The 27988-nt window shown below is 42.5% G+C and overlaps 2 protein-coding genes across 3 annotated transcripts in view; one reads left to right on the top strand and one right to left on the bottom strand.

Moving 5' to 3' along the window:
- Positions 1–840, bottom strand: part of ARFGEF1 (ARF guanine nucleotide exchange factor 1) — a 138455-nt gene extending 137615 nt beyond the window's left edge. Inside the window, exons 1-2 of one of the 2 annotated variants that reach the window (XM_088844439.1) lie at positions 699–840; positions 282–454 (exon numbers count right to left, since the gene is read on the bottom strand). In XM_088844439.1, coding sequence (XP_088700565.1) covers positions 282–405 — 124 coding nt within the window. In that variant the 5' untranslated portion in view covers positions 406–454; positions 699–840. Of the gene's footprint in view, positions 1–281; positions 553–698 lie in introns of those variants that run through there. The other variant, XM_088844438.1, reaches the window with a different exon arrangement.
- LOC129535516 (uncharacterized) lies at positions 404–24147 on the top strand. Its single transcript, XM_088844586.1, has 3 exons — positions 404–4218; positions 20572–20708; positions 23523–24147. Exon 1 carries the CDS (start codon positions 404–406, stop codon positions 1493–1495), a length of 1092 nt encoding a protein of 363 aa, XP_088700712.1. The 3' UTR covers positions 1496–4218; positions 20572–20708; positions 23523–24147.
- The last annotated feature ends 3841 nt before the right edge of the window (positions 24148–27988 follow it).

Raw genomic sequence — 27988 nt, 5'->3', positions numbered from 1 at the left:
ACAGATTCCCCAGGCGACCCCCGCCGCTCCCCAGCCCGGCCGCGTTGCCCGGGCCCGGCTCACTGCCATTCCTCCTCCACCCTGCCCCTGCCCCGCAGCGAGCCGAGTTACTGTCAACTCCTGCCACGCAGCCCCGGAGCTTCGCCCGGCCTCCCGGAGGTCAGCGCCGCCGGCCCAGGGGCGAGCCCCTCGGCCGCGGCGACGCCACCTCCCGCGCCGGCCGGCCTCCCCGCGCCCCGCACCCTCCCCACCCCCAGCCCTCGGGCCTCCTCCCCGCTCACCTAAAGCCACCTCGCACGCTTTGCGCAGCTGGGAGTGATGCGCCTTCTTCACTTCCTTGTCGGCCAAAATCTTCTCCAGGGCCCGGGTCAGGAACATGTTCTTCGTCTTCTTCCCCTCATACATGGACGCAGAGAAGGAGGCGGCGGCTCGTCCGACCCGCGGATCCCAGCGGCTGGAGGGGAGGAGGACGAGGACGAGGGAGAGGAAGAGCCGAGAGAAAGGAGAGGGGGTGGCGGTGGGGGAGAGGAGGCGGCGTGAGGGCAGCGGCGGGATCAGGCAGGGGCGGGGGAGCGGGGCGGGCGAGGGGCGCGCAGGTCGCAGCCGTCCCGCAAAGGGCCGCGCCCGTGGGACCTCCGCTTCTCCCGGCCCGGGGGTCGCTTCCCGGCCACCACCACCACCACCACCTTCCCCCTCACTCGCCCCTCCGCCCGGGAGACGGCGAGGGAGCCCAGCCCGGCGGCCGTCAGGCGGGGGTCACCGAGGACCGAGGCGGCGGATCAGAGGCCCGGCGAGAGCAGGGCTGCCCTGGCTCCTGTGGGGACGAGCACCCGCCGCGGCCGCGGACTGGCCTCCATCACCGCCGACCTGCCCCGGCCGCCATGTTGGGAGGAAACGACGCGTCACGCAGCGGCCGAACGGCTGCAGAGGAGGAAGCGGCGGCGGCGGCGGCGTTGGCTGCCCAGAGCTGCCGCGGCGCCGGGAGGCAGGGGGCGGAGGGCGGCGCGGGAGGAGCGGCTCGAGCCGCAGCGCTACGGCGGCCTGGCGGGGCCTCGCCGCCTCCCGCGTTCGCCTGCAGGGCGGCGCGGGGCGTGGCGGGCGTCCTGCGGCGCGGCGCTGGACGCTTCGGGCTCCGATGACCCCCGGCGCCGCCGAGGCCGCCGTGCGGACGCGGCTCCGGGCTCCGCTGCGGGCGCTTCGCCGACTTTCCAGAGTCTCGGTGGGTGGGCGCGCGCGCGCGCAGCCCCTTCCGCCCCGGGACTCACGGAAACACTCTCAGGGCCCGAGCTCCACCGCACGCGTTCCACCTGCCGCGTGGCCGGTGCTCGGCGGCACTGTTTACACCTGCCGCGCTCGACTGTTAAATTACCAGCTGCACCAAACTGCTAGATCCAAGACCGTGTCCCCCGACTACCTCAGGATTCTCTCTTGGGAAGAGTACAACCGATCTGACGAGGTTGCACGAATGCTTCACTTTTTCATCTCTGTAGGGTAAATCGGGAAACTCTAGGTTTGAGATTTCTCCTGAATTGAGACTAAAGTTAAGGAACAGATGAATGCTTCTGATTGATGAGGCCCTTTAGAGCTTTGTGTTTTCTGTACCTTTAATAGTAAGGTTCGGTCGAGGACATGAAAACCAGTTTCAGAATGGAAAAGCTTTAAGTACAAACATTACCGAAGACACACAGGTGACCGTGTGCCTACTTTGATACCAAAGAATTATTCAGATTCCCACAGTGTTTTCATTCAGAGCAGAAAATAACAACGAAAACCATTAAATGGGAAGAATTCGTTTACATGGTGATCTAGGTGCACATCTTTCCAAGTTCAAAGCTACTGTGTGGCTCTGTCAATACTAGATCTCAAATTATTAGAATGTGCCTCTAATACTGTTCTGATCCATTCGATTCCCTTGACTGTGCTGCTGCTGCTTAGTCGCTTCAGTTGTGTCCGACTCTGTGGGACCCTGTGGACTGTACACGCCAGGCTGCTCTGTCCTTGGGATTCTCCAGGCAAGAATACTGGAGTAGGTTGCCATGCCCTCCTCCAGGGGCCTTGACTATGGACTTGTCCTAATGCAGCCAACTAAACTCAGAAGGAGAGGCTGTGATTTGGGACAGGCTAAAAACCATGGGAAATAAAAATGGAAACCTTGAAGGTAATCCAGAATTAAAGTGAGATAGTATTAATAAATTAGCTTTTTTAAACTTTCTTATCCTAAGAGACAAATCCATAAATTGATTAATTTCATTCCAATAGCTGTTTCTATATAGATTCCTGGAAGTTAGAGATTTGGTATACTAGATCAGACATAATATTGCTTTCTGTCTTCACTCTCATATTACCTATGAGAGATCTGAGAACAAGCTCCATTTATAATTTTTATTTATTTGTCATGCCAGTGTTGTAACAGGTATTGTTGAAGGTGCTAGCTGATCACTGAATCTATTTACTCTTCTTTACAGAGATATACTGTTTCCTTGTCTCCCTTGCAGTTACGTGTAGCCAGATTTGGGTTTAAGTGTAACCCAGATTTGGGTTTTCCAGGTGGCACTAGTGGTAAAGAACCTGCCTGCCAGTTCAGGAGACAATAAGAGATATGGGTTTGATCCCTGGGTCTGGAATACCCACTGGAGGAAGAAATGGCAACCTACTCCAGTATTCTTGCCTGGTGAATCCCATGGACAGGAGCCTGACCAGCTGCAGTCCCTAGGGTTGCAATGAGTCAGACAGGACTGAAGCGACTTAGCATACAGATTTAGCTTATTTGAAAAAAAAAAATCATCCAGTCTTCCATGCTCTTTCCCTTCAGTGGCCACATGCTAAAGACAGCAGAGCCACAAGTTATAAGGAGCCAAGGTCCTTGGAATTACAACTTGATGGAGAGTCATCCAATATTTGTTTTGGACTTTACATGGGCAAAATAAAAGGGTATATTTAGCAGCTGCTGCTGCTGCTAAGTTGCTTCAGTCATGTCCGACTCTGCGACCCCATAGACGGCAGCCCACCAGGCTCCCCTGTCCCTGGGATTCTCCAGGCAAGAACGCTGAGTGGGTTGCCATTTCCTTCTCCAGTGCATGAAAGTGAAAAGTGAAAGTGAAGTCGCTCAGATGTGTCCGACTCTTCGGGACCACATGGACTGCAGCCTACCAGGCTCCTCCGTCCATGGGATTTTCCAGGCAAGAGTACTGGAGTGGTGTGCCATTGCCTTCTCCGATTTAGCAGCTAGCCTTATCCTAATCAATGCACTTGACACTCATTAATGAATAATACAGAGCAAAAACGTCATCTATCCATTTCTATAAGCCTAGCATCTAGTGTAGTCACTGCACAGAAAATGCATTTGGTAGAAACTTGAAACTCAGAATGAATGAAAGACACTAGGTTAAGTCAAGATCACATGTGACTTAGGAGCTTGCAGTATATAATAGGGGAAAAGATACTAAACAAGTAAATCACTAGTGAATATATAATTACAAATGTATGATTAAGGTACTATGAGGAGACCTACTGTAGATTTGGGGTTCAGAGATGATTCCCTGAAGAAGTAACATTTAACTGAGGCCCGAAGGAAGAGGAAAAATTAGTCAAACTAAGTCGGGAAAGAACATTCCTGGCAGTCTCTTGGAGTTGGGGAGAAGCTTGCAAGTTTCAGGAACCGAAATAAGGCAGCATGGCTGAAAGTTATCAAGGGGAAATGGTGCTAGTAAAGATAAAGAGGGAACTAGGTCATACAGGCATGTTAAGGGTTATGGACTTCATGTTAAAGGTTTAGGATTTCATCCCACTAGCAATGGAAATCTGTTAAGTTACTAAATTGGCAATATAAAAGTAGTCCCTCTATCTGTAGAATGAATTGGAAGGGGAAGAGATTGTATGTGGACAGAACAGTGAGGAGATGATTACGACAGTGCCACATGGTTTAGGCTGGGGTCCTGGACTATCATGCAAAGCTTGGAAGACTAGGCCCTGCACAGAGCAAAATGGGGCTGGACTTGAGCCCCAGCATCTGCCAAGAGGAAGGAGCTCCTTTTTCTAACTTGGATAAATGTTAGCTCGACCAGTGCTGCGAGTGATGGCAGTGGAGATGGAGCAGAGTGGACAGATCTGAGATGTACTTTGGTAGCAGAATGGACAGGATCTAGTAATGAATTGGAGTGAAGATAAGAGAAAGGAAGAGATCATGATGAATGCCATGTTTCTGACCGGAGTCCACGGGTGAGTAGAAATGCTGTTTATAGCGATGGGATAGACTGGGATAAGAGCATGTCTGAAGGTGAGGGTACAATTTTTAGAAGAATCTACGCCTGTGAAACATGACCTGATCATCAGAAGTAATGGCCTTCACCCTCCTTTCTTCCAGAGGACAATCCATCTTCCCCCTTTGCTGAGTCTAGGATGTCATCCAAAATGTGGTGGGGATAGGGGTGGGATGGGGTGGGTTATGGGGGCTTGTTGCACAGCCTTGGGAGTTGGACACCTGTTACCCAACTTGAAACTCAAGATATTAACTCTTACCTGTCTGGAGCAAAAGTATGACTCTAAAGCAGATGCCTTTTAAAAATAAGGGAGAGATAATATTTTTACTCTTTTATTCTCAATTATAGTGGAAGGGATGTCAGGCTCAGGCAATTTTTACACTAAATTTGATTACATTTCCCTGTATGTATATTTCCTTTTTTTTTTTTAAATTAATGTCACTGCTTGGTGCTTATCCAATCTATTTAAATAAGTTTGATTTCAGTATTTACTTATATTTGACTTATTGTTTTCCACACACTTAAATTTTACCAATTTCTATCCTTTAAATGTTAACATATATTTTTCTTATACATGGTTGCTTTATTGAGTCTATTTTTGCCTGTCTGCAATCTCACCTTCCTATCATTAATTGCCACTCATCATTTTCTCTTTCGTCTATAACTTTGTTGTATATTAGTTGCCTTGATTTTTTGGGTATTAGTCCCACCTTGGTTCCAGATCATTAAATAATATCAAAACAATTAAAGACTTTGACCCAGATCTTAGAGTCTTCATTGGTGTGCTTTATCATCCTTTTAAATATAGATGTAGCATGAAAATTAAAATAAAACATGAATAAAATTTTAATTAATGCTCAGTATATCTGATGTTAAAAGCCAAGATTTTTTTAACATCGAAAAATAGCATCATATTTACTTGACTAAAAAGAAGCTTTGATGCCTCTAGCAGTCTTTCACATAATCTCAAAACATTCTGTAATCTGACCCTTCTCTGACTTTCCAACTAATATCTCAATGACAATGGCAATAATTGTTAACATTTATATAGAGCTTATATATATATATATGGGATTCCCTTATGGCTCAGCTGGTAAAGAATCTGCCTGCAATGCAGGAGATCTGGGTTCGATCCCTGGGTTGGGAAGATCCCCTGGAGAAGGGAAAGGCTACCCACTCCAGTATTCTGGCCTAGAGAGTCCATGGACAGTCCATGGGGTCACAAAGAGTCGGACACGACTGTGTGACTTTCACTTTCACTTTATATATATATGTATAAGCTTCCTTCATAGCTCAGTCGGTAAATCATCCGCCTGCAATGCAGGAGACCTGGGTTCGATTCCTGGATCAGGAAGATCCCCTGGAGAAGAAAATGGCCACCCACTCCAGTATTCTTGCCTGGAGAATCCCATGGACAGAGGAGCCTGGCAGGCTACAGTCCATGGGGTCGCAAGAGTCAGACACAACTTAGTGACTAAACCACCACCACATTATAAGCCAAGCACAATAACTCAAATGAAGTTTCCATTATTATTTCTGATTTATAGATAAAGAAACTAAGACATAGAGAATTCAGATGAGTTGTCTGCAAATTATATGTGGTAGAGCCAGGATTCCAATTTGGGAAATCTGGCTCCAGAGCCCATACTCAAAACAACTAAGCTATATTGCCTCTGAACAGTCTTGTAACCTCCTTCCTTGTCCACTCCCTCCTCCACTGAAATACAGATGTAGGTTCTCAAGTTCCAACCCATTCCTCCATGTCCACCTCCTTCATTTCCCCACACCACATGTCCATACAAACACAAAGCTTTCCTGCCCCTGTATGCCTTTGTTCATCATTCAGCAGTCCAGAGCACCCACCACCACCTCTATTTTTTTGCTCTCCCCAGGCTTCCCAACCTTCCAAACCTCGGTGAAATTCATCCGCTTCTAAGTTTTCTCCTTTAACCTCCAACAGCACAAATCCCTCCCTTTTCTAGCCTTATATAACTTTGGGCTTCCCAGGTGGCTCAGTGGTAAAGAATCCACCAGCCAACTCAAGGAGAAGTGGGTTCAATCCCTGTGTAGGAAGATCCCCTGGAGGATGAAATGGCAACCCACTCCAGTATTCTTGCCTGGGAGGCATTGCAAAGAATCGGATACAACTGGGCAACTGAGCACGCACGCATATCTTTGTCTACATCATACTTTATACCTAAGTATATAACCATGGTGGTGCTTAATCAGACTGCAAATTTTTTAGATCAGGGATTTAAGAAAAAATATAGAAGGCAACAGAGAAGGAAATGGCAACCCACTCCAGTATTCTTGCCTGGAGAATTCCATGGACAGAGGAGCCTGGCAGGCTCCAGTCCACGGAGTTGCAAAGAGTCAGACAGGACTGAGCAACTAACACACACAAAGAAGGCAACTTAGTAAAAGATAGGAAACATGGATTAAATCCAGAAACATATCGGTTTTGCTGAGACCACGATAATGACATGAATCAGAGAGGCCATCTCCAAAGTCACTCAAGTCTCTTTTCTCGCTTTTCATTTAAAGTGTTTAGTCTGAAAACGTGATATTCCTTATTTATCAGTCTGTTTGTTTTCATCTTGTTTATTAAGGAAGTAAGTGAATAAAATGTGTCATTAAACTCAGAGGTCCTGCTCACTGTTCTGCAGAAAAAGTGTCAGTTACACTGAACAGCACAGATAAAAGAAGAGCATGGTAGCTTGAAGAAACTCATCTAGAAACTATAAGAAGAGCAAACAAATTTGTAATTAAATTTTTATCTATATCAAATACCAAGAGGTGGTATTTGATAAAGTGAAGTTTCAAAAAATTAAATGTGGTAAAAAAAATTACAAATCTAGAGCTGGAAGTTGGAAGTAATATAATTTTCCATAACTGTTAAATCATTCAGTGCTAAATATTTACAGAATAATAAAACTGAACATATAAGCACTTCAGTTCAGTCGCTCAGTCGTGTCCGACTCTTTGTGACCCCATGAATCGCAGCATGCCAGGCCTCCCTGTCCATCACCAACTCTGGGAGTCTACCCAAACCCATGTCCATCAAGTTGGTGATGCCATCCAGCCATCTCATTCTCTGTCGTCCCCTTCTCCTCCTGCCCCCAAATATTTCCCAGCATCAGGGTCTTTTCCAATGAGTCAACTCTTCGCATGAAGTGGCCAAAGTATTGGAGTTTCAGCTTCAACATCAGTCCTTCCAATAAAAACCCAGGACTGATCTCCTTTAGGATGGACTGGTTGGATCTCCTTGAAGTCCATGGGACTCTCAAGAGTCTTCTCCAACACCACAGTTCAAAAGCATCAATTCTTTGGCAATCAACTTTCTTTATAGTCCAAATCTAACATCTGTACATGACTACTGGAAAAACCATAGCCTTGACTAGACTGACCTTTGTTGGCAACATAATGTCTCCACTTTTAAATATGCTGTCTAGGATGGTCATAACTTTCCTTCCAAGGAATAAGCGTCTTTTAATTTCATGGCTGCAGTCAGCATCCGCAGTGATTTGGGAGCCCCCCAAAATAAAGTCTGACACTGTTTCCACTGTTTCTCCATCTATTTGCCATGAAGTGATGGGACCAGACGCCATGATCTTTGTTTTCTGAATGTTGAGCTTTAAGCCAACTTTTTCACTCTCCTCCTTCACTTTCATCAAGAGGCTTTTGAGTTCCTCTTCACTTTCTGCCATAAGGGTGGTGTCATCTGCATATCTGAGGTTATTGATATTTCTCCCGGCAATCTTGATTCCAGCTTGTGCTTCTTCCAGCCCAGCGTTCCTCATGATGTACTCTGAATATAAGTTAAATAAGCAGGGTGATAGTATACAGCCTTGAGGTACTCCTTTTCCTATTTGGAACCAGTCTGTTGTTCCATGTCCAGTTCTAACTGTTGCTTCCTGACCTGCATACAGGTTTCTCAAGAGATGGGTCAGATGGTCTGGCATTCCCATCTCTTTCAGAATTTTCCACAGTTTATTGTGATCCACACAGGCAAAGGCTTTGACATAGTCAATGAAGCAGAAATAGATGTTTTTCTGGAACTTTCTTTCTTTTTCCATGATCCAGTGGATGTTGGCAATTTGATCTCTGGTTCTTCTGCCTTTTCTAAAACCAGCTTGAACATCTGGAAGTTCACAGTTCACGTATTGCTGAAGCCTGGCTTGGAGAATTTTAAGCATTGCTTTACTAGTGTGTGAGATGAGTGCAACTGTGCGGTAGTTTGAGCATTCTTTGGCATTGCCTTTCTTTGGGATTGGAGTGAAAACCGACCTTTTCCAGTCCTGTGGCCACTGCTGAGTTTTCCAAATTTGCTGACATATTGAGTGCAGCACTTTCAAAGCATCATCTTTCAGGATTTGAAATAGCTCAACTGGAATTCCATCACGTCCACTAGCTTTGTTCATAGTGATGCTTCCTAAGGCCCACTTGACTTCATATTCCAAGATGTCTGGCTCTAGGTGAGTGATCACGCCATCGTGATTATCTTCATCGTGAAGACCTTTTTTATACAGCTCTCTGTGTATTCTTGCCAACTCTTCTTAATATCTTCTGCTTCTGTTAGGTCCATACCATTTCTGTCCTTTATTGAGCCCATCTTTGCATGAAATGTTCCCTTGGTATCTCCAATTTTCTTGAAGAGATCTCTAGTCTTTCCCATTCTCTTGTTTTCCTCTATTTCTCTGCATTGATCACCGAGGAAGGCTTTTTTATCTCTCCTTGCTAGTCTTTGGAACTCTGCATTCAGAAGGGAATATCTTTCCTTTTCTCTTTTGCTTTTCACTTCTCTTCTTTTCACAGCTCTTTGTAAGGCCTCCTCAGACAGCCATTTTGCTTTTTTGCATTTCTTTTCCATGGGGATGGTCTTAATCTTTGCCTCCTGTATAATGTCACGAACCTCCGTCCATAGTTCATCAGGCACTCTGTCTATCAGATCCAGTCCCTTAAATCTATTTCTCACTTCCACTGTATAATCATATAAGCACTTAGATTTCATTAAAAATTTAAAGTTACATAATTCTCTCTAGAGGGATGGAAAGCACTTACTTTCAATCCGTGGTGTTGTTCTTTTCTGTATGCTGCTGCTGCTGCTAAGTCACTTCAGTCGTGTTCAATTCTGTGCAACCCCATAGACGGCAGCCCACCAGGCTCCCCCGTCCCTTGGATTCTCCAGGCAAGAACACTGGAGTGGGTTGCCATTTCCTTCTCCAATGCATGAAAGTGAAAAGTGAAAGTGAAGTTGCTCAGTCGTGTCTGACCCTCAGCGACCCCATGGACTGCAGCCTTCTAGGCTCCTCCGTCCATGGGATTTTCCAGGCAAGAGTAATGGAGTGGGTTGCCATTGCCTTCTCCATCTTTTCTGTATATATTGTTATAATTTTTTTTCCTGTAAAGTCACACTAATGTTAACTACTACTTATTAGGTGTTTACTTTGTATGAAGCCCTTGACAAGCATTAACTCATTTAATTCTTACAACTCAGCCATGTACATGTTATTATTCTTCTTTTACAAATGAGGAAAAAATGGTTAGAGAAGTTAATTGTACCAAATATAAACTTGTCCCTTGCCAAAGTTCATGCATGCACTTATCCATTGTTCTATCCTGTCTTTCTTTTTAGTCACGTATTTGAATAATCCATTTGAAAGTGCTTTTTGACCAATGCTGTGCCATAATTATATTAAGGCCAGCCCATATCTTTCTTTCCTTTGAAACTACTCTCAATAACTAGTACACATTAATTACGCAGTTGCTTAGTCGTGCCTGACTCTTTGTGACCCCATGGACTATAGCCCTCCAGGCTCCTCTGTCCATGGGGTTTTCCAGGCAAGAATACTAGAGTGGGTGGCCAATCGAACCGATGTCTCCTGCATTGACAGGTGGATTCTTTACCACTGCGCCACCTGGGAAGCAGACCCATATCTTTTATTTCCTTTGAAACAACTGCCAACAACAAGTACACATTAATTACTAAGTGAGAATTAATTTTCTGGAGGTCAGGCTTTTTAAGAAAATTTTTACATGGAGATTTTTATTTAAAGCCTGTCTTTTAAAGAAACTATAATCTGAAGCATTCTGAAAAAAGAAATTTCTAGGCCCAGATAGAATTTACTAGTGAAACTATCAAACATTGAAAGAAGAAATAACATTGACTCTATCTCCTTCAAAAAATAGAAGGGGGGAACACTTCTCAAATTGTAAGACCAGCATAAACCTGAAAACAAAGCTAGATAAAAATAATACAAAAAGACAATTACAGACCATATCCCCTGTGAATATTGATGTAAAAATCCTCAACAAAATATTAGCAAATCAGATTCAGCAGTATATGAAAGTTCACCACAACCAATAGAAGGGGTTCTTCTTGAGGATGCAGATAGGTACAATATTAGAAAAGCAAGCAATGTGAATGACCACACTGACAGATGAAAAGATTAAAACTACATGATCTTATCAACAGGTCAGGGGAAAGCAAGTGGTAACATTCAACACTCTTTCACTATAAACACTCTGAGCAGGCATCCTCAACTCAATTAAGGACATCTTTTAAAAAAGCCAACTATTACCCTCCAATAAAAAAAATGGTCACTGCTCAATAAGTATTGAATGATGAAGAAAATTGAAAAAATATATATTCTTGAAAAAAATTTTAAAAATGCTATAGTCAACATCATACTCAAATGTGAAAAAATTCAACAGTGAAAACCTGAATGCTAATATTGGAAACAAGGAAAGGGTATACATTCTCACTATTCCTATTTAGTATCACACTGAAGGTCCTAGCCAGCACAGTAAAACGAAACAAATGGCACACAGAATGGAAGAAACAAGCTTTCCTCATTGACAGCATAATTGTCTATACAGAAAATCCCAAGGAATCTACCAAAATATATCTAGAACTTATCACTGAGTTTAATAAGGTCATATACAAAATCTATTTTATGTTAACATATTATTCATATGCACTGGAAACCAAAATTTTAAAAATATTGTTTAAAATAAAAGCAAAAATAAAAGGTTTAATTGTAAATCTAACAAAATATACAAGATCTTATGATGAAAATTTTGAAGTGTTCACGAAAGAGCTCAGAGAAGACCTAAAGAAATGGGGAGACGTCATATTCATGGATTGAAAGACATGGTAAAGATGTCATCTATAGGTATAGTATAATTCTAAATCTGTAGTTATGGAGAAGCTGATTCTAGGGTTTATATGGAAAGGCAATGTAACTAGAAGAGTAATAAAATTTTTTTAAAGAATAGAAATGGATGAATCATAATACCCAATATGAAGTCTTAATATAAAGTTGTGATAATCAAGACATACAGCATTGGGTAGCAGGTAGACATTCAGGTCACAGAACAGAATATAAAGTCCAGATATAGACTCGTAGAAATATAGCCAGTTGATTTTTGACTAAGGTTCAAAGACAATTCAGTGAAGAAAGGATAGTCTTTTCAATCAATAGTGTTGAAAAAATTAAGACATCCATATGTAGGAGAAATAAACAGCCTCAACCAAAAGGTCATACTTTGTACATAAATGAACTCAAAATAGGTCATAGACCTAAATGTAAAATATAAAGCTATTAAACTTTCAGAAATAAACATAGGATAAAATCTTTATGAACTAGGGTTAGGCAAAAGTTTCTTCTTCATGACACCAAAACCATGATCTATAAAAGAAAAAAATTAACAAATTGGACTTGACACAATTTAAAACGTTTGCTCTGTGAAAGACATTGCTAAAAGACAAGTTACAAAATGGAAGGAAATGCTTGAAAATCATGTATCTGTCAAGTAACTTGTATTCAGAATATATATTTTTAAAATTCCTGAAACTTACTAAAAAAACAACAACCCAATTTTCAAAAATGGGTAAAAAGTTTAGACATTTCACTAAAGAGGATATACAATGGCAAATAAGCATTAAATGGGCTTCCCTGATGGCCCAGCGGATAAAGAATACACCTCCAATGCAGGAGACAGAGGAAATCCCTGGTCAGGAAGATCCCCTGGAGAAAGAAATGACACCCACTCCAGTATTCTTGCCTTAAAAACCCCATTAACAAGGAGCCTGGCAGGCTACAGTCCAAAGGGTCACAAATTAACCATTAATGCAAATTAAAACCACAATGAGATACTACTACACAGCTATTAAAATGACTAAAAAAAATTGACAACATCAGGTGCCAGAGAGCATGTGGAAGAATTTGAACCCACATTGCTGTCAGAAATGCAAAATGTACACAGTAACTTTGGAGAAACAGTTTGGTAGTTTCTTATAAACACTTACCCTGTGACCCAGCAATCCCTCTCTATTTATCCAAGGGAGATAAACAGTTATAGCCACAAAGAAGCATGTACACATATTTTTTTGCTTCCCTGATGGCTCAGACAGTAAAGAATCCATCTGTAATGTGAGAGACCTGGGTTCGATCCCTGGGATGGGAAGATCCCCTGGAGAAGAGGATGGCTACCCACTCTGATATTCTTGCCTGGAGAATTCCATGGACAAAGGAGCCTGGTGGGCTGCAATGCATGGGGTTGCAGAGTCAGACACGACTGAGTGACTTTCACTCATATATCTAACACACATGTTTATGGAAATTCTATTCATACTCACTAAAAATTGGAAACAACTCACATCGCTTTCACTGAGTAAATGAGTAAACAGTAGTACAAAACTACTGGAGTGAAAATATGTGTTTATGGACATATGGACAGTACAAAGGAGGTTTTCAATTTTATTATTTTGTTTCCTTTTGCAGGTGGAGGGAGGATGTCAGTGCTTAAAATGTTCTGTATTCTGATTATGGTGGTGATTACATGAATCTGTACTTACATGTGTTCACATTTATAGAAATGCTCACTGGAAAAAGTCAGTTTTACCGTATGATAATTTAAGAAGCCCTCTTAGTTGCTTCGCCGTGTCTGACTCTTTGTGACCTATTGGCCTGTAGCCCACCAGGCTCCTCTGTCCATGGGATTTCCCAGGCAAGAATACTGGAGTAGGTTGCCATTTCCTTCTCCAGGGGATCTTCCTGACCCAGGGATTGAATCTGAGCCTGCTGTGTCTCCTGCATTGCAGGGGGATTCTTTACCTCCTGAGTCCTTGGGGAAGCCCTCTATTTTTAACACCAAATATCAATTTTACTTCAATGAGACTACTAAATCAGGACCCATTGGACAGAAGATAGAGATAAATGGCATTCTAAAGATATTTTAGGCAATTGAAAGAGACAGATTTGCTGTATCAAGCAGTAAAAAGAAAAATATGTAAGTAGGATTGGTGAGGGCAGGTGTCTGGTTAATCAAAGAGTCTCTATCATCCAGATAGGCCATGAATGGAATTTTTTGGATCATTACACAAGATCCCACTTACCTGTAAGTAAGACTCTTGAAGTGCATAAATAATTCCACTGCAATCAATTACATTTTTTGAAACACCAGGTGGCTCAGTGGTAAAGAATCTGCCTACAAAGCAGGAAATGCAGGTTCGATACTTGGGTTGGGAAAAGAAATGGCAACTGACTCCAGTGTTCTTAGAGAGGAAAATGGCAGCCCACTCCAGTATTCTTGCCTGGAGAATTCCATGGACAGAGGAGCCTGGCAGGCTACGGTCCATGGGGTCACAAAGAGTCAGACATGACTGAGCAACTATCAGTCACTCCAGTATTCTTGCCTGAGAAATCCTGTGGACACAGGAGCCTGGTGGGCTACAGTGGCAAAAGAGTCAGACACAACGTAACGACTAAACAACAACAACAACAGGAACACTTACTTCCAAATCTCATTTTGGTGATTTACCACTGTTTTCAAACTGAAAGAGTTTCTGCAATTTTCTAACACACTATTCATAATCCCAAAGGAATTTCTTACATACTAGAAGATGTCAAAATTATTTTCTTTTCAAAATATCACTGCTGATGTGCAGCTAAGTAAAATCTCTTAAGTTTTTAAAATACTTAAGAAAAATTTGCATTTATTATAGAAACAATTTAGTCTTTAACTTGTGTATAAATATGTTTCCTCTGTGGTTGGAAAACTGAATTATAATTGTTTTCATTTGCAGTTTTTAGAGCTGTCAGTTCCAATTATATTAATTTAAAGCTACCTTTTGAGACTAGTTAAATAAACTATGGCACATGCATCTAATGGCATATTCCAAAACCATAATAAGGAATGAGAATGCTTTTAATGTACTGATATGAAATTACACCTAATACATATTAGATGTAAAAAAAAAACAAACCAGAATAGTAGACTTAATATACTATGAATTGTGCAAAAATGGGGGAAAAGTTTGTATATATACATACACACACATGCATGTGTATTTACTTATAGTATTTGCTTAGACTGTTTCTGGAAGAATATAGAAGTGGGGAATTAAGTGTTCAGGAGTTACAGTTGGGATATATCACTGATGACCATTTTATGTATTTTATATTTTGAACCCTGTAAATACATTGCTTATTACAAAAATAAATGTTATTCCCTCTTTTTTGCAAAAAATACCTGTGCATTTTACAAAAACTGCCTATAAAAAGAAGAAAACAATAATTTGATTTCTTTATTGGGGCCAAAAATTCTTACTCAATAGAAACATACTGAAGAATAGATTTCTCATAGTGATTCCAGTACTGAAAAGCTGGAATAAGGTCCTTGGTTCTTATCTTCTTTGAAGAAGGAATTCAGCAAAGAGACCAAGATTATGAAAAAGATAAAAGTTTTTATCAGCAGCAAAGTACGTTCGGAAAAAGCAAAATACATATGAAGGAACACACAGCTGAGCTCAGAGTGAGTTGCACCCAATGGGGTGGTTTAGACTGCTTACCTGGGGCAGGTCTCTGGGTTGTCTCTGGCCAGTCATCTCCACATTTGATCCTGGTGTGAGCACACATCTCTCGGTTAAGATGGATTCCTGCTGTCCTTCCTCTAGACTAAGGGCCTTCTCTGTGCATGTGTTGGGTGGGGAAATTCACAAGAATGCACCCAAGTGGTGCCAGTGCTCCTCCTGGTACCCCATCTTGAAGCATCGGCAGGAGACCAGCTACAGCTGCTCAGCCTGGGGCCTCTCTATCTACTACCTCAATTGTATACATTTGTCTGATTTTTTTCTTCACAAAAAGAATATCTAAAGTGTGTAAAATCCTTGGAATCATATTTTGCTCTTCAAAATACTGGCTGAGGATAGGTAGCACCAGGAGCTGGCTAGAAATGCAGACACCTTGTGACCTACCCCAGATCTATCTCAGAACCAGCATGTTAATTAAAGACTCTCCTAGGGGATTTATGTGCACCTTCAAGCATGAGAAAATACAGCCAAAGGAAAGCTGGAATTGGAGGAAGATGGTGCCAACAGCCCTACAATGTTAGGCAAGTTGATAATACATCAGAATAGAGAAAGGTCAGTGAGCAGACTTTGTGAAGTTTACTGAAGAACCAAAAGGAATCCTAGAAAGACCCGGAACCAAAGGTCCAAAAAGAAAATCCAAGCTCCTGGGTGTAAGTGTGTGCCTGTGTGCACGTGCTAGCATCATGTGCTTGATTACTCAGTCATGTCTGATTCTTTGAGGCCCCTGGACTGGAGCCCACCAGGCTCTTCTGCCCATGGAATTTTCCAGGCAAGAAAATTCTGGAGTGGGTTGCCATTTCTTACTCCAGGGAATCTTCCTAACCCAGGGATTGAACCCATGTCTTCTGCATTATCAGGTGGATTCTCTACCACTAGCACCACCTGGGAAGCCCTGGGTGTAAATATATAGTCTCCTTCATTTGAATAACCCAAGATTCAAACAAAATCATCTTTGAAGACTCCTAAATCCATGCATCCATTAGCTGTTTCAAAAGTCAAACAAAAATAAGTAAAATCTCTTAGTTTAAGAGTAAGATTAGAGCCTTCTCTCCACCTTCCATCCTCTCCCTGAGTATGGCCTTTTCCCCATCTACCACCATTTCCCCAGCAGTAAGAATGATTCTAAAATAGAAGTCAAATCTCATCACTCCTGTAGTCACAGACTTCAATGGTACCCCGTTTTACTCAGAGTAAGAGGCAGAGTCCTGAGGCAGACCTACCGGTCTCTGCATAACTCACCTCCCCCCAACCACCACTCAACCGCTCTTCTTGGCTGGCTTAGCTCCAGCCACCTGGCCTCCTTACTATTCCATGAACTTGTCAGCTTCCAGATCTTTGCACTTGTTCTTCTGCTTAGGATCCTCTTCCTTCAGAGAATCCAAGGTCCACTTCCGGTCTCTGTTCGAGCTTTATCTGACCACACTGCATGAAACAGCCACTCCCCACTTCTCTGATCCTCTCACTCCTTTACTTTCCCCATGGCAGTTACCATTTCTCACACTAGGTATTGCTTTGATTTTTGTTGGCTTTTTGCCCCTCTTTAGAATATAAGCTCCTCAGAGGCTGGGACTTTATTTCCACAGTGTCTAAAAGAGAGACAGTTGTTGAATAAATGAATGAACAAACAAATGATCCTGTCTTAGCTCAGGCCGCTGTAACAAAATACCATAGACCGTGTGGCTTAAACCATAGAAACCCATTTCTCACAGTTTTGGAAAATGGAAATCCAGGATCAAGGTGCTGGCTGATTTGGCTTCTGGTGACGACCCTCTTCCTGGCTCATAGGTGGCCACCTTTTTCCTGTGTCCTCTCTTCACTTAGCCTTTCCTCAGTGTGTGAGCATGGAGACATCTTCCCCTCTCTCCTTTCTTTCTTCCTTCCTTTTTTTGTTTTCTCTCTTTCTCCCTCTCTCTCTTCTTATAAAACCACTAATCCTGTTGGATTAGGATCCTACCCTAATGACCTCACTCACCCTTCAGTTCAGTCGCTCAGTTGCATCCAATTCTTTGTGACCCCGTGGACTGCAGCACGCCAAGCTTCCCTGTCCATCATCAACTCCCAGAGCTTGCTCAAATTCATGTCCGTCGAGTTGCTGATGCCATCCAACCATCTCACCCTCTGTTGTCCCCTTCTCCTCCTGCCTTCAATCTTTCCCAGCATCAGGGTCTTTTCCAATGAATCAGTTCTTTGCATTAGGTGACCAAAGTATTGGAACTTCAATTTCAGCATCAGTCCTTCCAATTAATATTCAGGACTGATTTCCTTTAGGATGGACTGGTGTGATCTTACAGTCCAAGGGACTCTCGACAGTCTTCTCCAACACCACAGTTGAAAAGCATCAATTCTTTGGCACTCAGCTTTCTTCATGGTCCAGCTCTCATATGTATACACAACTATTGGAAAAACCATAGCTTTGACTACGTGGACCTTTGTCAACAAAGTAACGTCTCTGCTTTTAACCTTAACATTCAACCTTCAGTTCAGTTCAGTTCAGTTCAGTTCAGTCGCTCAGTCGTGTCCGACTCTACGCGACCCCATGAATCACAGCACGCCAGGCCTCCCTGTCCATCACCAACTCCCGGAGTTCACTCAAACTCATGTCCACAGAATCGGTGATGCCATCCAGCCATCTCATTCTCCGTCGTCCCCTTCTCCTCCCGCCCCCAACCTTTCCCAGCATCAGAGTCTTTTCCAGTGAGTCAACTCGTCTCATGAGGTGGCCAAAGTACTGGAGTTTCAGCTTTAGCATCAGTCCCTCCAATGAACATCCAGGATTGATCTCCTTTAGAATGGACTGGTTGGATCTCCTTGCAGTATAAGGGACTCTCAAGAGTCTTCTCCAACACCACAGTTCAAAAGCATCGATTCTTCGGCGATCAGCTTTCTTCACAGTCCAACTCTCACATCCATACATGACCACGGGAAAAACCATTGCCTTGACTAGACGGACCTTGGTCGGCAAAGTAATGTCTCTGCTTTTTAATATACTATCAAGGTTGGTCATAACTTTCCTTCCAAGGAGCAAGCGTCTTTTAATTTCATGGCTGCAATCAGCATCTGCAGTGATTTTGGAGCCCAAAAAAACAAAGTCTGACACTGTTTCCACTGTTTTTCCATCTATTTCCCATGAAGTGATGGGACCAGATGCCATGATCTTTGTTTTCTGAATGTTGAGCTTCAAGCCAACCTTTTCACTCTCCTCTTTCACTTTCATCAAGAGGCTTTTGAGTTCCTCTTCACTTTCTGCCATAAGGGTAGTGTCATCTGCATATCTGAGGTTATTGATATTTCTCCCAGCAATCTTGATTCCAGCTTGTGCTTCTTCCAACCTTAATTACCTCCTAAAGCTGTATCTCCAAACAATCACATTGGAGGTTAGGGTTTCAACACATGAATTTCAGGAGGACCTAATTCAGTCCTCAGCAGATCCCACAAAGAATTCCACTCCCACCATCATCAAAGAAATTGCCCTCTTAGCCTACCTGTTCTTTGGAATTCTTATCCCAGTCAAGACTGTGCTTGCTGTCTACACACGTATGCTAAGTTGCTTCAGTCGTGTCTGACTCTTTGTGACCCCATGCACTGTAGTTCGCCAGGCTCCTCTGTCCATGGGATTCTCCAGGCAAGAAAATTGGAGTGGACTGCCATTTCCTTCTCCAGGGGATCTTCTTGACCCAGGGATTGAACTTGTGTTTTGTAGGTCTTCTGCACTAGAAGGTGGGTCCTTTACCACTAGCACCACCTGGCAAGGCCTGTGCTTACTGTTTATTTAAACATAATTTTCCCTGAACAAAAATGCTGCAGCCAGGGGGTGTCACTTGGTTTGATTTTCCCTGGGAATGTGTAGCAGTGGCTCTGGGCTTGGGAGACACAGGGGCTTGGCCTAGGTCTTCCACAGTTAGCAATCACATGTCCTTAAGTACATATTTTTAATATTGGGGGAAAGTTTCAGGGTGTTTTTGGCAGTTACTTCTCAGTACCTTATCATCCTTGACTTGGAACTTCTTGAAATGTTACTTTATAAAATATAAGGTGACTGCAGCTGCTCTGAAATGCTATGTGTCCACACCATAGAGAAGTGCAGAAATCTTTCCTGTTTGCCAATTACCCCTGAAGTTGTGTAAGTATTAGGAACAACTTATAAAATAATACATTTAAGCAAACCTTACCTCTCACCTAGAATTGTAAATCTCCTTACTGTACGAATTGCTTTTCAACCCTGGTCATTAAAATCATCTATGGACAGTCTTCACAGTTTCAATGTACAGATGCCTACACTAACAAAGATTCTTTCCTTGACCAAAGTCCAGTCAGGCTCTTCTGATGCCTGTTCTTAACCAGACTCTCAGCATAAATGATTTGCTCTTTCCCACCCCATCAACCTCATATTCTAGAGAACTGAAGAAACACTACACTAGTTTCTAAAAACTCAAGGCTGTGTCCTCTTAAATTCCTTCCTGAGCAAGCTCAGGGCTGCCAGGACAATTTACTGTTTGTTAAAACTCAAGCTGGTAATAGGCAGATAGACCCCCTAAATCCTTTCTTAGAGCAGTTACTTTAGGAAAAATGTTAGTTGCTCAATCGTGTCCGACTCTTTGTGACCCCATGGACTGTAGCCTGCAAGGCTCCTCTGTCCATGGAATTCTCCAGGAAAGACTATTGAAGTGGGTTGGTTGCCATCCCCTTCTCCATGAGATCTTCTTGACCCAAGAATTGAACCCAGGTCTCCTGAATTGCAGGCAGATTCTTTATCATTGGAGTTACCAGGGAAGCCCTACTTTAGGAAGCTTGCAGTTATAAATCCTCTCACTGCCACTTTGAGCCATTAATCACTGACATTTTGAGTCATTAATCTCTACCACCCAGAACTATTTTCTCAAGAATCTCAAGAAAAAAAAGAAAGGTGTGGGTAGGGGGATGAGGAGGGGAAAAAAAGGAATCTCAAGAATCTTTCTTTGAAATGTAAACTTTTAAGGAGCTACCTCTCAATCTGGCTCCCAGTCCTTTAGGGAGAGTAAGGGCTGAACTTTGGTGGGTTCAGGGCATCAACTTGCACCACTGCCTCCTTTCTTTTTAAGACTTAAAAAAAAAAATGTGGACCATTTTCAAGTCTCTATTGAATGCATTGGGCTTCCCTGGAGTTGCAGTGGTAAAGAACCTGCCTGCCAATACAAGAGACGCAGAAGACTTGGGTTCGATCCCTGGGTTGGGAAGATCCCCTGCAGCAGGAAATGGCAACCCACTCCAGTATTCTTGCCTGGAAAATTCCATGGACAGAGAAGCCTGGTGGGCTACAGTCCATGGGGTTACACCAAGTCAGACTTGATTTAGCCACTAAACAACAACAATTGGATTTATTACAATGTTGCTGGTCTTTACTATATATATATATATATAAATATATATATATTTACATTTTGTTTTTTTGGCCATCAGGCATATAGGATCTGAGCTCCACGACCAGGGATAGAACCAGCACCCCTGGCACTGGAAGGTGAAGTCTTAACCACTAGGCCACCAGGGATGTCCCAACCTCCTGTTGTAAACCTAAGAGAAGTTTGCTTCTCCCCTGGGTAAGCACCAATTAACAAACACAAATGGCCTAGTCACGTGGACCCTTAACACCCCTTGATTCTTTTCCCTATGATACCCTATCTTTAAGAAGTCTCTTAGGTTCTTGCCTATTGTAAACAGTGCTGCAATGAACTCTGGGATAAAGAAGATGTGGTACATATATGCAATGGAATATCACTCAGCCATTAAAAAGAATGTTACTGCCATTTTCAGCAACATGGATGGACCTAGAGAGTGTGATACTAAGTGAAGTCAGTCAGAGAAGGAGAAATATCACAGGACACCCCCAATGTGTGAAATCTACAAAGAAATGATACAAATGAACTTAAAAAACAGAAAGAGATTCACAGACTTAGCTGGGAAAGTCACCCACACACTGCTATATTTAAAATGGATAACCAACAAAGACCTATTGTATAGCACGTAACTCTGCTCAGTGTGCCAGCCTGGACGGGAGTTTGAGGGAGAACGAATACATGTATATGGATGGCTGAGTCCCTTCACTGTTCACCTAAAGCTACCACAACAACAAAAAAAAAGAAGTCTCTTGCCTTTCAGTTCAGTTCAGTTCAGTCACGCAGTCGTGTCCGACTCTTTGTGACCCCATGAATCGCAGCACGCCAGGCCTCCCTGTCCATCACCAACTCCTGGAGTGCACTCAAACTCATGTCCATCGAGTCGGTGATGCCATCCAGCCATCTCATTCTCTGTTGTCCCCTTCTCCTCCTGCCCCCAATCCCTCCCAGTATCAGAGTCTTTTCCAGTGAGTCAACTCGTCGCATGAGGTGGCCAAAGTATTGGAGTTTCAGCTTTAGCATCAGTCCTTCCAATGAACACCCAGGAACTGATCTCCTTTAGAATGGACTGGTTGGATCTCCTTGCAGTCCAAGGGACTCTTAAGAGTCTTCTCCAGCACCACATTTAGTTTCAACGAAGTTGATTTCCATTCACGCTGGACCCTCTTCCCTGGTCCGGTTGTTATTACTGAATAAACTCTATCCTCACTGCTTTAACCGGTATATAGATTTATTTATCTTTGACAAGAGTTACCCCTCTATTTCTGTGGATCTAGGATGGGGCCTAGGAATTATGATTTTATAAGCCCTCTAAGAGGTATCTTCTGATGCAAGGCAGGATTGGAAATAGCTGCTGCTAAAGGACAGCGGCTCTCAAAGTGGGGCTCCTGGACCAACAGCAGCATCATTACCTGGGAACCCGTTAGAAAGGCAGATGCTCTGGCCCTGCTCCAAACCTGCTGAATCTGAGACTCTGAGGTTTGTTGTTGTTTTAGTCACTAAGTAATGTCCGACTCTTTTGTGACCCCATGGACTGCAGCCCACCAGGCTCCTCTGTCTATATGATTTCCCAGGCAAGAATGCTGGAGTGGGTTGCCATTTCCGTCTCCAGGGTTCTTTCCGGCCCAGGGATGGAACTTGTGTTTTCTTCATTGGCAGACAGGCTCTTTACCATTGAGCCAGCAAGGAAGTCTGATTCTGAGCGTACGGCCCAGCTGTGTGTTAACAAGATCCTGTAGTGATTCTGATGGCTTGAGCACTACTGCTGTAGGGGGTTAAATTTGCTCCACGAAATATAATTAGGACTTGGTTAGTTAACTGTGACTTGGAATCTAGTTATGTTGATAAACGTTAGCCTGAAGAATATGGCTGCAAACTTTCCTACTCCTGCTCCACTCCTTCCCCTTCCTTTTATCCATTTTTCTTTTTCCTTCTAAAATGAAAGCTAGAAGCATCCTGGTCCACCAACACTCTTGGAAACCATTCGTTTTTGAAATTGTAACACAATTGCTAAATGACAAAATTGGCCTTTGGCAAGGGTGAGTAGAATCCAGAGTTCATAAAATGGACTCTCATTTTCCTTTCCTTTAAAAATTCCTCCATATTCTAAAATGTGCCCAGGGCCAACATGTGTATAACTGGTTATATATTTCAGAGAGAAAGACTGGGGAAGAAAGATGGTGGTGTTCGTATGTGATTGCCTTTCCTTCTACTTTTATAGTTGAAGATTAAGCGTGTGTTGTTCAGAGAATTCAGCACCAGGTCTTTGTCAGCTTCCTCCTTCTGACCACAGAGATCACGGGGTGTGGACGCTGGGATAATCATGCCTTCCTGATGGAGAAGAGGAGGTCATTGAGAGAGTGTAGAGGAAAGAAAAAAAAAAAAAAAGACTGTTTTTTCCTACTTTCTGCTGTAGCCAGCAACAGACAGTTATGGCTCTTTTAATTCATTCCTTCTCGCAAGTGGAAAAACACATTCCACAAAAAGAAGTCTCTGTTTCTGGAAACACTTGCTTTAGAAAAAAGAAAAAAATCTGGTATGAGGAAGCTTTATTTTTGGGGAAATATATTCTCTTTTTTATTTCTAATTTAAATATTTATGTAGTTTTGCAAAATACATGATATGGTAAAATAAATGAAAAAATATTTACTTTTACACACATACACACAAAGAGAGAAAGAGGAAGAGAAATTTTTCAAAGCGTAGAATTTAACCCTGAACTTTGGAAACAAACAGATTTTGACAAAAGAGCTATCTCTTTGTGTTGCTTATGTTAGAATTTTTACTTTGTAAATATGTACTTGTTTCTAGAGTCTTGCCTCACTCAGCAGCAAATGAACAAAATAATTTGAGGAGATGCCATTCCTGAAAGGCATCTACAAATTATTTCTTCTAAGAATGATCAGACCCCCTTGCTCTTCAAATGATGGAAAATGTTTGTGTGAAATTGACATGTTAATAGTTTTCATTTATATCAGTGCTGCTTTTAATTGGCTTTGAATCTTTTTAATTTCCCAGGTGGCACAGTGGTAAAGAATCCGCCTGCCAATTCAGGAGACACAGGAGATGTGGGTTCGATCCCTGGATCAGGAAGATCTACTGGAGAAGGAAATGACAACCCACTCTGGTATTCTTGCCTGGAAAATCCCGTGGACAGAGGAGCCTGGTGGGCTATAGTCCATGGGGTCACAAAAAGAATCTCTTTAGTAAATGCATGCAGAGTCTCAAATCTGGTTTGTACTTCCATTGCTTTTATTTGTCTGAATATTAGAGCCAACAGGTTAAACCAGTCTCCCAGAATCTGTCATCCCCAATCCCCTCTTCCTCAACATGTTTTATAAGAGAAAAGTAAGTTCACCTGGTAGGGGTGGGAGTGGTCTCTTCTTGGTCATTGAAGTTAATTAATTCCCTATACTTCCCCCAGGGCTTCCCTGGTGGCTCAGTTGGTAAAGAATCTGCCTGCAATGCAGGAGACCAGGGTTCGTTTCCTGGGTCGGGAAGATCCCCTGGAGAAGAGAATGGCAACCCACTCCAGTATTCTTGCCTGAAGAATCCCATGGGTAGAGGAGCCTAGCGGGCTACAGCTCACTGGGTCACAACAGTAGGACACGACTTAGCAACTAAACCACCACCACCATACTTCCTCCAGTGATGTTATCTATGACTCCACCTTGAAATCCTAGAGCCATTTCTCCAAAGTTCATTTCTCCACTTCATTAAGCAACAGGTCTTACTAGCTCAAGGCTTTACACAAAATAGTAGCAGCAAGCAATCATCTTAGTACCATTTCCTGACTCCAGTGTGTGACACATCAATGAACTTTCTACATTAATTGGCAGTGGTAGCACAGAGGGAAAATTTGAACCTTTTTGAAACCTTGTGACTCTGTCAAAATTTATGGTTAGGAGAAGAAACTGGAGAAGAAACCCCTGATCTGTAAATATATTTGTGTTTTCTTTGTACGCATGTATCACCAGTGAGGTCCAAAGGGAGAATGCAAAGATGTAAAATGGTAACTAATTATGAAACGGTGTAAAATCAATGATAATACTTACGCTTTGAACTACGGGAGCAAAGAGGTAAGAGAGACCCACTGAAGGGAGACTTTATGCAGCCATAGGCTATAGCGGACCGACCCCAGGTTAGAATAAACATACTGTCAGATGAGAAAGCAATGCTCAAATCTAATGGATCCAAAAATATACTGGATATCAAAGTCCTCAGCACACAGTTTAACTTACTGTTGCAAGAAGCCGTTGGTTGGCATTGGAGTTGAGCAGCTCCGAAGAGTAAAATAATTTTTAAATAGGGAGAAGGATATTCCAAGCTGAAGGAACAGCCTGGAGACAGAGGACTGCATATGTGGGGCTCAGGTGTGAGGGCTTGAGAGGTTGATGGTGTCCTTTCACCAAACGGTGCCTGGAGAGAGAAGACAGGACACGGAGAGTTATATTAGACAAAGCTTTGTGTAATGTGCTGTGGGGCTGAGAGACAATGAAGGAAAAGGTAGTTACTTTACCTCTCCCTTCAGCCATCTCAGTAGCTTCCCTCTGGTCCTCCTGACCTGGCCAGAAATTACCAAAGGACAGTAAGGAAATCAACATGTTGCCATAAGCAAGGCTATCTTGGAGGTGCCTTTTCAGTATCCTTAAATAGGAATTATGAAGTAGTCCATCATCTCTGCTATCCCCTCTCCTGCCAGTGCCATCACCTCCTCCTCTGTCCCAAAACCATCGACTCCCCACCTGGCCATGTCTGACAACCTCCTCCCCAGCAGCTCTGACTGCTGGAAGCACCACCACAGCCACTAGGCACAAAGCTCAGGCACTGGAAATATTTCAGAAAGTGGATGCACACTGGCTTGTGCAGAGAGAATGTTATATTCTGTCCTTTAAAGAAGTCTGTTAAAAAGATACACCTGATGGATCCAGATAGTGCCTGATACCCAACAGGTCCTTGATAAATGTCTAATAAATTGAGTTTTATTTGTTTATGAGCTCTTGATTAAAATAAACTCTGTCACTTTTTGTTTCATGAATCTCCATAAGTTGATTTTCTCAATAAATGACACTAGACTCTAAGGATTGGAGTGTTGTCAGTTTGAGCCTCAGTGCTTAAAACTTTCTGCCACAGCTCTCATTACCATTTTAGTATTTTGGGAGAAAATAATAAACTTGATATTTTTCTGATTATGAAGGTAATGCATGCATACATATGTATACCTGTGGCTGATTCGTGTTGCTGTATGGCAGAAACCAACACAATATAGTAAAGCAATATCCTCTGGTTAAAAAAGAAGGACCTCAGTAAAAAATAAATAAATAAAAGTAATGCATATACATCATGGGTATACCTCAGAGATATTGCAGTTTCAGTTCTAGACCAGACAATAAAGCAAATATTGCAATAAAGTAAGTCACACATTGTTTTTTGGTTTCCCAGTGCATATAAAAGTTAAATTTACATTAGAATATATAATTTAATATCTAATGTAATAATTACATTATTCTAATGTAAATTAGAATTCCATCTAAAAAACATAGTGGACACACTTTAATTTAAAAATACTTTCTTGCCAAAATTTGCAAACTATTGTTGTGCAACGCAGGGTTGCCACAAACCTTCAATTTATAAAAAAACACCATATGTGCAAAGCATAATAAACTGAAGCACAATAAAATGAGGTACGCTGCTGCTGCTAAGTCATTTCAGTCGTGTCCGACTCTGTGTGACCCCATAGGCAGAAGCCCACCAGGCTCCCCCTTCCCTGGGATTCTCCAGGCAAGAACACTGGAGTGGGTTGCCATTTCCTTCTCCAATGTGTGAAAGTGAAAAGTGAAAGTGAAATCGCTCAGTCGTCCGACCCTTAGCGACCCCACGGACTGCAGCCTACCAGGCTCCTCTATCCATGGGATTTTCTAGGCAAGAGTACTGGAGTGGCTTGCCATTGCCTTCTCCGAAAATGAGGTATGTCTGTATATAAAATTTGGGAAATATCAAACTCCCTTTCTTTCAAAATCCCCAGGAAAGATAACCAGAATTACCCGTTGTATTAGTCTCCTACTGCCGTAGCATATTGCCACAAATTTCCTGCCTTAAAACACCTTAGTTGGGACTTCCCTGGTGGTCCAGTGGTTAAGACTTTGCCTTACAATGCAAGGGATGTGGGTTTGATCCCAGGTGAGGGAGCTAAGATCCCACATGACTCAGGATCAAAAAACCAAAACATTAAAAGAAGAAGAAGCAATATTGTAATAAATTCAATAAAGACTTTAAAATGGTCCACATCAAAAAGAAAAAAAAGAAAATCTTAAACAACACCTTAGTTATAATCAATAAAGCTACTTTGGATGTAAGTGGTCAGTGCAGATGGCCCTGCATGTTCTGAATTCCGAGGCCAGTGGAAATAGAGTGAATGTGTTAGTGTGTGTTGAGTTATGAGTTGACTGAATTTTGGCAAGAAAGTTTGCAAACTCTCTTTCTGGGAAGAATCAGGGTTGTTCCAATGAAAACAGCAGCCACTGGCAACCATGAAACCCTTATGTGTCCACACTTGTAACATAACCTTGTATAAAGCATGCTTCAGCCTATCAAGCTCTGTGAAAATGAAGAGACCCAGCTTATATATTTATTCTAACAATTTATGTATGACTGGGCAACTGTTTCCTTCCTCCTGCAGTGTTCTAAGATTACACAAATTTACAGAATAGTACTCTTGATATCAGATATTTTTCTCCTGGCAGGTCACTCATGAGTCATCATCAAAGATTTTCGTAGGACTGTCCTTACAGATTCCCTAGGTAGGGAGCTGAAAACAGTAATGCAATTCATACTCCAAAGAAATTTCCAAGTGGCAAAAATCTGTTTGAGTAATCAAGTAATATCAAGAAAACCATGTGGCATTTACTTTGAGTAACAATTATAACTGCAAAGGATACACTGCTCATTTATAGAGTACCTTTCCCCCAAAGACTTTCAATCACAAAATTGCTATGTTCTGTCTTCTAAGACAAGGAGGAAGGGACATTTTAGTAAGGTTGAGTTTATCTGGTGATAAAAGAAAAGGGTCTCTCATTCCTTTTTTGCTTTCCCCATTTTCCTCAATCTTTCAGACCCCAAATTCCACATTGCTGAAAGGATGAGCTGCAGCCTAAATCAGAACTGGGGTAACAAGTAAGAGGAGTCCCTGGCTGTTTTAATCCAGGGGTGTCCCTGTTCCTTGAGGTCTATGTGGAATGAAATCAGTTCTCTAATTCCAAGGCTTGTGGCTGGTTTCCTTAAATACTTAGGCAGTTAACTGTCTTAAAGTCCTCTGGCTCCAAACTTTTATTTCCTCAGTTTATGGATTGTTCTGATGTCTCATGTGTTTGGTTCTGTTCAGCAGTGCATTGACTCAGATGTCATATTCAGGCTCTTTCCCAGTTTTCTTACCCACACACAGCTCCCACAAGGTGATCTGCACGGTGTGTTCCTGTGTGCTCAGT

The sequence above is a fragment of the Moschus berezovskii genome, chromosome 16 (assembly GCF_049115385.1).
Source record: "Moschus berezovskii isolate FMDL1 chromosome 16, NW_MosBer_1.0, whole genome shotgun sequence".
Taxonomy (NCBI): domain Eukaryota; kingdom Metazoa; phylum Chordata; class Mammalia; order Artiodactyla; family Moschidae; genus Moschus; species Moschus berezovskii.
This window is presented reverse-complemented; position numbering and strand designations above follow the sequence as displayed.